This window comes from Onychostoma macrolepis, chromosome 11 (assembly GCF_012432095.1).
Source record: "Onychostoma macrolepis isolate SWU-2019 chromosome 11, ASM1243209v1, whole genome shotgun sequence".
Taxonomy (NCBI): Eukaryota; Metazoa; Chordata; class Actinopteri; order Cypriniformes; family Cyprinidae; genus Onychostoma; species Onychostoma macrolepis.
The window spans coordinates 1,984,579-1,995,508 of record NC_081165.1 but is presented as its reverse complement, the minus strand read 5'-3'; the positions used below and the strand labels follow the sequence as shown (position 1 = coordinate 1,995,508).

Below are 10,930 nucleotides of genomic sequence, written 5' to 3'. Positions count from 1 at the left end.
GAAATACCATAGAATGAGTGTTGTGGAAAATAATTGCCCTTATTCCTGTATAGCAGTGCTTGTTCACAGACCACATAACTTGTGTGACTGAAAAAAATAAAATAAAATAAAAATAATTCTCTTTTGCATGAAAAACAATTCCATGCCACAAAATGAAGTATAAACCACGTTTAATGGATTTTACTGCTTGATTCACCACTGATTGACACTAGTGATTTTCCACTCGTCAGAAAACGGTAAATGTGCATACAAACAAACCAACACACCCCCTCACAAATAACAACACATGCTGAATAAAATTAAGTGATAATATACAGTGAAAAAGAAAACACTTTAAAAATAATCTTAAACAACTGATACAATAAGTTAGATTGTGAAAACACATTCCTGATGAGACAGTCTTCTAGTCTGGGCTGTAATTAAGGTCATCGTGCTCAACGGAAAAGCAGAAAATTGGCTCAGGTTCTTTCACTTTTGCAAACATGGACTCATTCTGGCTGAACGTCTTTCCCAGGGCAAGCAAAAATAAAGGGGAACTATTTTTTGTGGACCACAATGCAACTGTCTCGCTCGTGGAGTTGTTCTGCTGTCATGAACTTCCTGTTAAAACCCGATCCTAATTTCTCTCAATTTACATAAATAATACATTAACGAGGGGAGAAACTATGCTCTAGTCAGTCTAGTGTAGCTAAAGTAGCTCAGTTGCCCTTTAACACGGAGTGAAGGGAAGAGCGAGCGTTTGAAGAACAGACAGATAACAAGGGTAAATCATACAAAAACTAGTCAAAAACATGTCCAAATCGCATTTCACCACAAAGTCAAAAATAAAACTGAAATATTTTTACAGATAGTAAAAAAAAAAAAAAGGAAGCATATCTTCATACACCTTTACATTTTGACTTCATTTTCGTGACAATATTTTTGAAAGGTGAGTCTCATTACTGTAATACAGTATTGTAGGAATTTTTTTTATTATAAATTCAGATCTATATAAATTAAAACCCATACAACAAATATTATCTTGATCACCACAAAAATCTGCTGAAGCTGGTTGCCTTAAAATTTTTTAAGTTGGCTCAACTTTTTTTTTTTTTTTTTACAGTGTGGTAATAAGCATTGTGTGAACAAGTCATTAATATATAAATAATAATATAAAAACATAATTATTGATTCTCAAATAATATAAAACATAATTATTGACTTTCTTTATGCAAAATATTTTTCTCTATATTTAAATATATTTAAAAAAAATTTCTTCTGATTTTGTAGTTCTTTATGATCTGGCCATGTTCCGAAGAGGTTTCGTGAGATTCGCCCATAATATTTTATATGTAAAAAAAGTTGTGAGTAATTTTACATTCTCACTTTACCACTGACCACCACGTTTTTTTTTTTTCTAAATATTTCCCAATACATTTTCAGAACAAGCATATCTGCATTCATTCATGTAAACAGCATTACTGTTTGTGTCATCTATTATTGTCTGAGACAGAGATGCAGTTGGCAGAAGAACACTGCGTCGAGAGAGATATATTATATATATATATATATATATATATATATATATATCTGTTTACATTCTACACAGAGCACTAAATAATAATTACATTCTCTTTAGGTGATAGGATTCACTCTTTAGCTCGTTCATTTGCTATTTATAATGCAGATCACATTCTGTGATGTGTGCTTTGCTGCAAATACTAAAGAAAACTGTTGGTGCACATTATTATCATTTATGTACAGCAGTGCCATTTTATTTACATATCTAAAACTTAGTATTCTGAGTACTTGAGTTTTTCTGGCCTCTATTTATTGTGTAGGCTACAAGTGGAGTCCGGAGGTAAATGTTTTGCTTCCCCAGAGAAAGAATATTAAACTTGAGCTTAAAATGCTGTTATAAATTTGACCGATTGTTTTTTTTTTTTTAATGAGAATACATATTTTTCTCTATTTTCAAGTGTTCTTTCCAAAAAGTAGTTAATGGGATAGTTCACCCAAAAATTAAAATGTTGTCATTTTCTCACCCTCAAGTTGTTCCAATAGTGTATGAGTGACCAAATAGTTGCAGGTAGCCACTGACTTCCATAGTATGGAAAAATGCTATGGAAGTCAATGGCTACCAGAAATTGTTTGGTTACCAACATTCTTCAAAATATCTTCTTTTGTGTTCAACAGATGAAAGAAACTCATATAGGTTTAGAAAAACGTGAGGCAAGTAAATAACAACAAAATATAAATTTTTGGATGAACTAACCCTTTAAAGTGCCCCTATTATGGGTAATGAAAGGTTCATATTTTGGTTTTGGGAGTCCCCAACAACAGGTTGACATGTATGCAAGATCAAAAAACACTTTCATTGTCTTATAATATGCATTTACTTATTTTTACCTTCTTTGCTCAACGACTCCCAAACGATTCGCTCAACGATTCACTTTTCTTTGTGTGACGCTAATCTGCAGTGATTGTTCCGATTGGTTGTTTGTGAGCGCAGTGCTGCTTTGTGTACAGCGTTACCGGGGAAACAGCTATTTTTAATGCTCCAAAAGCAGCACCTAGTGGCAAAGAATGAATTTGCATTTTCATTCAGACCAACGCGAAAATCAAGTTTACCAAGGTCTGTGCGCACAACAAGTGGGCGGGCAATATGCTAATGTTTCATGTTGACGTCAACACGAAGCGGCTTGGGATTTGTTTTAAAAACGACTCGTTTCAATGATTCAGAGTCGACTCTTTCTTTTGAGAGATAATAACTTTATACACGGTGCACTTTCAGATTTAAAACTTTGCAGGATGTTTTCATTCACTTAGAGCTGTTACACACTGCATGAATGGTCATTTTCAAAAATCCATAATAGGGGCACTTTAACTTACTGGGGCACAGGACACAAAACCTTACATTCCTCTGTGTCCTTTTTTAAAAGTTTGCACGTTTTTTTCCCTTATTTGACAGAGTGTGTATGAAGGTATGGATAAGCAGTCTCAGAACAGGGGGAAGCCAGCACTTGATGATGGCAGGCACTTGAATGTCATTTTCCTTTATGGATGAAGGTCCTGTAGGTGGAGCAGCCTTCATGACTCCATCTCGTCTCCGTCAAACACGGGAGGCTCGAAGCTGGTCACCTCTTCATACGTGAGCCCTGCGGACACACACTGACTGTTAAAAGCGCTGACAACAATATTGCATCGCAGAGAGGTTGGTCAATAAAATTGCGAGATCTAAACAGTGCAGGCTTACGTTTCCACTCTTCGATGTCCAGTTCGCGACTCTCGAAGCTCTGGTCGTAGGGCTCTGCCTCGGGCTCGTCATCCGGGTCATGGTACTGAGCGAAGTACTGGTGCGCGAGAGCCTGTGACGCAGTAATCCGTTTATCTGTGTCCAGAACCAGCATCTTCTCCAGCAGGTCCACAGCTAAAACAGATAGCGCAGGGCCTCAAAAAGCTATATTCGCGGCTAAATGTGTTCATATATAAAAGATGTGTGTTCATATGTGACATTATGAAAACATGTTTTTGTAAAACTATTTAAAAAAAAAAAAACTTATATTACCAATTCTTATATACTGTCACTGTACCAAAAACTAATTAAAAAATATTTTTAGTACACTTCGATCATTTTACTAATGGTTTTGAAAGTCTTTTATGCTAAAAAAGGCAGCATTTATTTGACCAAAAATACTGTAAAAACAGTAATATTTTTTTTTAAATATTATTATAATTTAAAGTAAAAGTTTTCTATTTGAATATGTTTTAAAATGTAATTTATTCGCGTGATGCAAAGCTTAATTTTCAGCATCATTACTCCAGTCATCAGTGTCACATGATCCTTCAGAAATCATTCTAATATACTGATAAAAAAAAAAGCATTGATTATCATCATCATCATCATCATCATCAATGTTGAAAACAGTTGTGCTGCATAATATTTTCATGAAAACCATGATTTTTTTTTTCAGGATTCTCTGAAGAATAGAAAGTTGCTGAATTATAAAAACATCATTTATTTTAACTAGAAATCCTTTGTAACTATGAACACCTTCACTTTTGATCAATTTAATGCATCCCTGCTGAAACAAAGTATTAATTTTTTTATATATATCTTATTGACCCCAAATAATAGTATGTATTATTAAAAAAAAAAAAAAAAAAATTCCTTTATTTTTATATTTAATTTAAAACTTTAAAATAGAAATCAGACTTATTTCTAGTAGTTATAAACTAAGGCAGTCAAAAAATTATATAAGTGTTATTAACATCATGATTTCTGATAATAAATAATAATCAATTATTATATTAAACATAATAAATTCCTTAAGTTAACATGTTAACTTTGATAGACGTAAAAAAAAATAAAAATACTACTAATAAAAGGTGACTCCCTGTCGGGCCCTGGACCTCAATTTAAAATCTGCTGATGGGGTTAATCACATTACTGCTCAGCTCTTAAGTTACTGGAAGCGTGGGCCGGTTCTGAAAGAAGTCTGGGTGATGTGGGAAAAGCCAGAATTGTTACCCATTGGATTTGCACCAATAAACACATCTGCGAAGTTCCTCTTGGGCATATAAGGAAGGGAATTGATGTAGTTCCTGGCCTGTTGATTAAAAAAAAAAAAAAACGCATTAAAAGGATCACATATAATTATTAAAGAGTCAAAATAAGGACAAAATCCAGGACAAAGTAAAGCAAACAAAGACAGCTAAGAAAAAAAACATGACAATATAGAGTGCTGCAAGGATGACATATTTCTGTAGGCCAAAACATGTGAAACAAATTAGGTACTTATGGTTCCATCGTCCTGAAGCCAATGGGGTTTTTTTTTTGAATGAGCTTCTGGATAAATGCCTGAAATAAGCTCAAAATAATATATAATTATAATATAAAAGGTGTGGTTAAATGAAACTACAGAGTTTCTCAATGACATTAAATGCCATCTAGCCAACTTTCACAGCCTTGTTGTGCTGTAACAAACTTTCAGAGCAAATGTTTTTAAATAAAGACTGAAAGTGTTTAATGGTGGTGATGTTAAAGTCGTGCAATTGTGGTGAAGTTTATTTGTGAAGATTATGAACAAAACATAATATTATTATTAACTATTGTTGGTCACAAAGCTTATTTTCAGCAATAATCCAAAAATCCTATTGGGTTTTTGTCGAGGGAACCAGAGTGATGCGAACTTCAGGACTGGCCTACAAAAATATGTCATCGCTGCAGCGCTCTATTGAGATTAAGAATTATCTTAGCCTAAATTATTTTGTGCAAAATTAATCCATATGTGACCCTGTACCACAAAACCGGTCATAAGGGTACATTTTTAGAAATTGAGATTTATACGTCATATGAAAGCTGAATAAATAAGCTTTCCATTGATGTATGGTTAGGATGTTGATGTTAGGATTAGACAATATTTGGTCGAGATATGACCATTGAAAATCTGGAATCTGAAGGTGCAAAATATTGAGAAAATTGCCTTTAAATTGTCCAAATGAAGTCCTTAGCAGTGCATATTACTAATCAGAAATGAAGTTTTAATATATTTACAGTAGGAAATTTACAAAATATCTTCATGGAACATGATCTATACTTAATATCCTAATGATTTTTGGCATAAAAGAAAAAAATAGATCATTTTGACCCACACTGTAAAAAAAAACAAAGTTGAGCCAACTTAAAATTTTAAGGCAACCAGCTTCAGCAGATTTTTGAGTTTCCTCAACTTGTCGTTTTAAGTTTATACAACAAAAATTTAAGAATCTCCCACAAAAATAAGTTGAGCAAACTCAAAAATCTGCTGAAGCTGGTAAAAAACTTTTTTTTTTAAGTTCACAACTTTTTTTAATTTTTTTTTTACAGTGCATACAATGTATTTTTGGCTATTGCTACAAATATACCTGTGCTACTTATGACTGGTTTTGTGGTCCAGGATCACATATTTAAAATATATAAAATGTCATTGATATGTAATATCTCTAACGCAATGATCTTCACACTGTGGTTAAAATGGCAATTTCTGTTCTTCCTAAACATTATATTTCTTCTGGAATGTTAATCTTGATTAATCTCGTGCAGTTTCCCAGTGGACCTCAAACAATACGCACCAGTGCCACTGCATGTTAAACAAACACTGTGGCTTTTGTTTACTGCACGGAACATTCAACGTTGTATGTTAGAGCTTAAGCAGTCTGAACTCACTGCATGCCTGTGTTTAAAACAAGTGGCGGTGTTTGTCTAAAAGCTCAGCCTTGCAGTAAACCCTAGAACTGCAGTGGGTGGAAATTAGGTCAGATGTGTTGCAAACGAAAAGCAGGCAGTAGCTGGAAAAGAGGGAGGTTGGGAGGGTTAAAAAAAAAAAAAAAAAAAAAAATCAAAATCAAAAACGACCCATGCAAACAGAGAAGAGTCACATGGGGAAACGTCGTCACTCGTTCCAGAGACGCCCAGGTCTGGAGGATTTTCTGTGGCATTCTCACCTCATGGCTCGGCATCCTGCTTATTAGAGAGGCAGGCGGGGTTCCCGTCAGTCGCATTATCTGCTGAAGCTGGTTTATATCTTGGGGAACCCAGGTCAAGGGGTGTACGATAAAATACACTCACAAATATGAGTGGAAAAACAGAAAAACAATGCGACCATCGGTTTGCTTTACGCCGAGAAGGGGAAAAACAGGACAGGAAGAAGAGGAGGAGCAACACATATGCACTCTATGTTAGAGAAGACCCATGCATCCCATGTGAAACAATCTAGTGTTGATAAAGACACAGGAAGTGGAAGACGCAGAAGAGCGAGCATTGAGAAAGCCACTGCTATACACTCATAAGCGTGGGCTGATTTTGCTAAATCATCTGCCAGCTATCTGACTACTACTGCCTATTTTAAGATGATTGCATAACTAGTAGTTCATGCAAGTGAATATGGAAGGGGAAAAAAATAATGTGACGTGAGTGACCGGGGTGACTGAAGCAAGCAGAACGGTTCGCCAGGCAAACTCAGGCAGAACAGAGAACTCACAGACTCTGAAGAGATTTTCATCAAGAGCTCTGGCTCTGGGGTTCCGACGAGCATCAAGATAAGCTTCAACTGATCAATATCTTTAAGAGCAAAATAAAGGAAAATGCAGGGAATGGGGTGGCTATGAAAGCAGGGACTGGGGAAAACAAAAACAATAACAAAAGTATTTTTTAACAAAAGAATAAAAACAGCACAGGAAAATGGGATAAAAGGAAGAAATAAAACGGAGCCATGATTGGTTTAAAGCCAACATGCACTCTGCAAAAAAAACAATGTATGGAGCTCACAACACTTCTCAGGTTCCTCTATTGTTTCACTGAGTGGGTTGGCAGAGCAGATGTAAGCTGGCAAACTTACCTGACTGAAGTACACTTGCAGAAGACAAAATCTGACTTGATGCAACAGCATGCCAGGCAGATGTGTTTTGTACAACTGTACATGACACTGACCACATTTACATGCATATTTACAAATTAAGGTTCCTATTTGGGTTAAGCTATTATTCTGAGAAAGACGTTTACATGTCTCAGCGCTCTCACTCTCTCTCTCCCTCTATGATTCAGCAAGGTTGCATTCATTTGATAAAATGACAATAAAGGCATTTATAGGCCCGGTTTCACAGACAGGGCTTAGACTAAACTATGATTAGGCCATAGTTAAATTAGAACACAAGTCATTTTTTATAAATGCGCCTTAGAAAAAACTATTACCGGTGTTCATCTTGAGACAAAACAAAGGCACTGATATATTTTAAGATCAATCAGTGCAAGTTTCTTTAAGTTGAAACAGCTATGACTTTGCATCACAGGAATAAATTATATTTTAAATATATGAAAATAGAAAACACATTTTAAATGGTAATAATATTTCACAATATGACTGTGGTTACTGTATTTTTGATCAAATAAATGCAGTTTTGGTGAGCATTAGAGACTTCTTTCAAAAAACAAACAAAAAAATTTAATTGTACATACAAATCTTTGAACGGCAGTGTAAACATATTCAAGTTTATTCCTATCTCCAAATTAATTTTTCAGAACCCTACAGTAATATCACCAAGAATGACCTTTCATCGAGATATAACACATAAAAGTGATATATATGTTCAGTTATGGAGGAAATTCTGAAAATAAAAATGTTTACATGATCCAAAATTGATGAAGTCATGAAGATTTCAAGACAACAAAATATTGGCATTATCGCATTACATTATCGAAACATATCCGCTAGCATAATCAGAATACAACCAAATTCTGATTTATATAGGAATATTCTTATGCCTGTAAATGCAGCCAGTGAAAACTTGTGAATATGTTTAACAAGTGAATGTGACGGGCAGGTGTGAGCTACAGCAAAGTGGCCTAGTTCTACGCTCATGTGCAGATCCACACTGACTTCTGTTCAAATCTGGCAAAGGCAGATGTTAGTAAAAATCACAAACAATCATCAAAAAAGATATGTCAAAAGTTGACTAAAAAGTGTTTGCAAGCACATACATGACAGGTCGGGGTAGTTCATTCATGCAGTCAGAAACATGCTTAAATGCAGCAAATCAACATTCAGCCATTACATGCAAGATTTAGTGCATCAAAGTATACTATATGCTTTAAAATCTTTTTTTGTGGATTTAAAGGCATAGTGTAGCCAAAAATGATCATTTACTCACTTTCATGCTGTTCCAAACTTGTATGAATTTCATGCAACACAAAAGGAGATATTTTGGAGAACATATAAGCTGCTCATTTCTTTACAATGAAAGTAAATGGGGACAGGGGCTGTCAGGCTCCAAAAATGACAACCAAAAAAAAAAAAAAAAAGGTCCATATGATTTGCTATATCCCAAGTCTTTTGAAATCATATGATAGCTTGTGTGAGAAACAGAGTGAAGTTTAAATTGTTATTTGCTGACAAGCTTACCCTCAGTTGTACTATATCTGTTGTGGAAACACACTGTGCATTTGTGAATGTGCCAGCTATAACTCAAACACAAATTGAGTTTTAACCTCTGATCTATAGCTGGATTGCTCAAGACATCATAAAAAGTGTAGCCACTGCGCCGCCATATTGGAATTTCCTAGTATTTCCAAACATTCTATTGAGTTAACAGGAAATTGTATATTTTTAATGAGAAAACCACCTAAAGAGTCAGCATTTTTATTAGAGCCCGACCGATGTGGGTTTTTTTTGGGGCCGATGTCGATACCGATATTAGGGAGTAAAAAACGGCCGATATCGATATATCGGCCGATATTCTTTATGTGTTTATTACAGTACAGTACCAGCCAAAAGTTTGGGTTTTTGGGCAGTTTTATGCAGGAAGCACAGCTTTTCCAAATGTAAACATCTAAAATGAATAAATAATAATAATGAATAATATTTTCTCTCACAATTTCTGTAATCAAATGAACACGCAGAACATGAGGATTCGTACTTAAATAGTATTTTTGCAGTTTAATATTCACAGACACTATAGGCCTATTGCGATTTAAGTGTACTGACCTGTTTATTATTTATTCATCACAAATATGACAGATTCCGTGAAATTCCACGTTATACAGTAAATTCCGTTTTTATGACTGGATTCCGTGCTTCCGTCTACATTTTCTGCATCTGCAACGCTACTGTCAAACTATGCTGTGTAAGCATGAGTTCTGGGACAAGGCACGGCTGACAACAAGCACTGACTGCAGCGATCAGCTCCGGTGCGCCGCAGACGCGTGCAGTGATGCGCAGCACAAATCTAACGTCTGCTGTTAAAAATGAACCATATCCATTCATCATATCATCATGCAAAACTAAGAATTAGAATCATTGTAATGTGAGGATCAAATATAGGTGCAGGTGGGTGGCGGGCGGAATAGTTTGAAGCAGCGGACTCGCTTGAAGTTTGAGCTCATCCGCGCATCTCTACACTACAGTGACCTGGGTCGCCATTAGCAAACAATGGAGGACAAACTAAGTAATTACACCATTTTATCTGCGGAATGGCAGTGCTCATCGTTTGCTCAGGAAAAAGGTCTATATGTTCTGTAAAAAATAAAATTTTTGCCTATACCGATATACCTGCGACAGGCTCATACCGGCCGATAAAATCGGCAAAATGATATATCGGTCAGGCTCTAGTTTTTATATCAGAAGCACATTCTTATTCCCTTGCGTATTAAAATGTTATGTATCATATTCATTACAATAGCGAACATCAGACAGATGAGATCCTCAGCATTTGTATTACAAATGATAAAGTGCTCATTCTGAAATCCGAATGAAGATTTCTGCTTTGTATATGCATATACCTTAATTCGCCTTGTACAGTTATTCACTGTTCATGTAATTGTGTTGTAATATTGTTTTTGTTTTTTTCGTACAGTAGGCTAACAGCAAATGTTAACAGCATGCATTTTGAAGCATGAAGTTATGATTTAAATGTTGGTTAAATTAATAATTAATTCAACGTATACATAATATTACTCCTACTAGTAAACTGCCTTAGAATGTGCGCGATCTTGAAGAGTATGAAATAGATGTTGCTCAATCAGGAAATAAAACACACACATCATAACTTATTCAGAAAAGTAACGCTAACTATGGTAAGGACTTAAAGACATGATGCTTAATTTCCATGATGATGCATGGTAACCTTTGAACTTCAATACAATACAGTGCAATATAGCACCAGAGGCTTGTATTGTATCTATTCAAATCTATTTCTGACACTAATACCAGATATGTGTTTATGTTCAATACTTCCTGCATAATTATGTATTTAAAGAAACATATTTTGTGTTGGATCAGTTACCCGAGTCATCAGTGTACAGCAGACACACCCATTTTAACGATATCGCCTATTCTGCCCGAAAACACCATAAACATCACAGGTTACATTTGAAGTAATGATTCATTTGCATACACATATCCTAAAAACTAATCCT

At 35.1% G+C, this 10,930-nt stretch overlaps 1 protein-coding gene across 2 annotated transcripts in view; it reads right to left on the bottom strand.

Moving 5' to 3' along the window:
• Positions 1-1,910: 1,910 nt before the first annotated feature.
• Positions 1,911-10,930, bottom strand: part of mapk14b (mitogen-activated protein kinase 14b) — a 34,415-nt gene continuing 25,395 nt past the window's right edge. The window contains exons 9-12 of one of the 2 annotated variants that reach the window (XM_058792042.1): positions 7,002-7,081; positions 4,511-4,589; positions 3,236-3,409; positions 1,911-3,137 (exon numbers count right to left, since the gene is read on the bottom strand). In XM_058792042.1, the coding sequence (XP_058648025.1) occupies positions 3,070-3,137; positions 3,236-3,409; positions 4,511-4,589; positions 7,002-7,081 (401 nt within the window). In that variant the 3' untranslated portion in view covers positions 1,911-3,069. Of the gene's footprint in view, positions 3,138-3,235; positions 3,410-4,510; positions 4,590-6,465; positions 6,546-7,001; positions 7,082-10,930 lie in introns of both variants that reach the window. The other variant, XM_058792043.1, reaches the window with a different exon arrangement.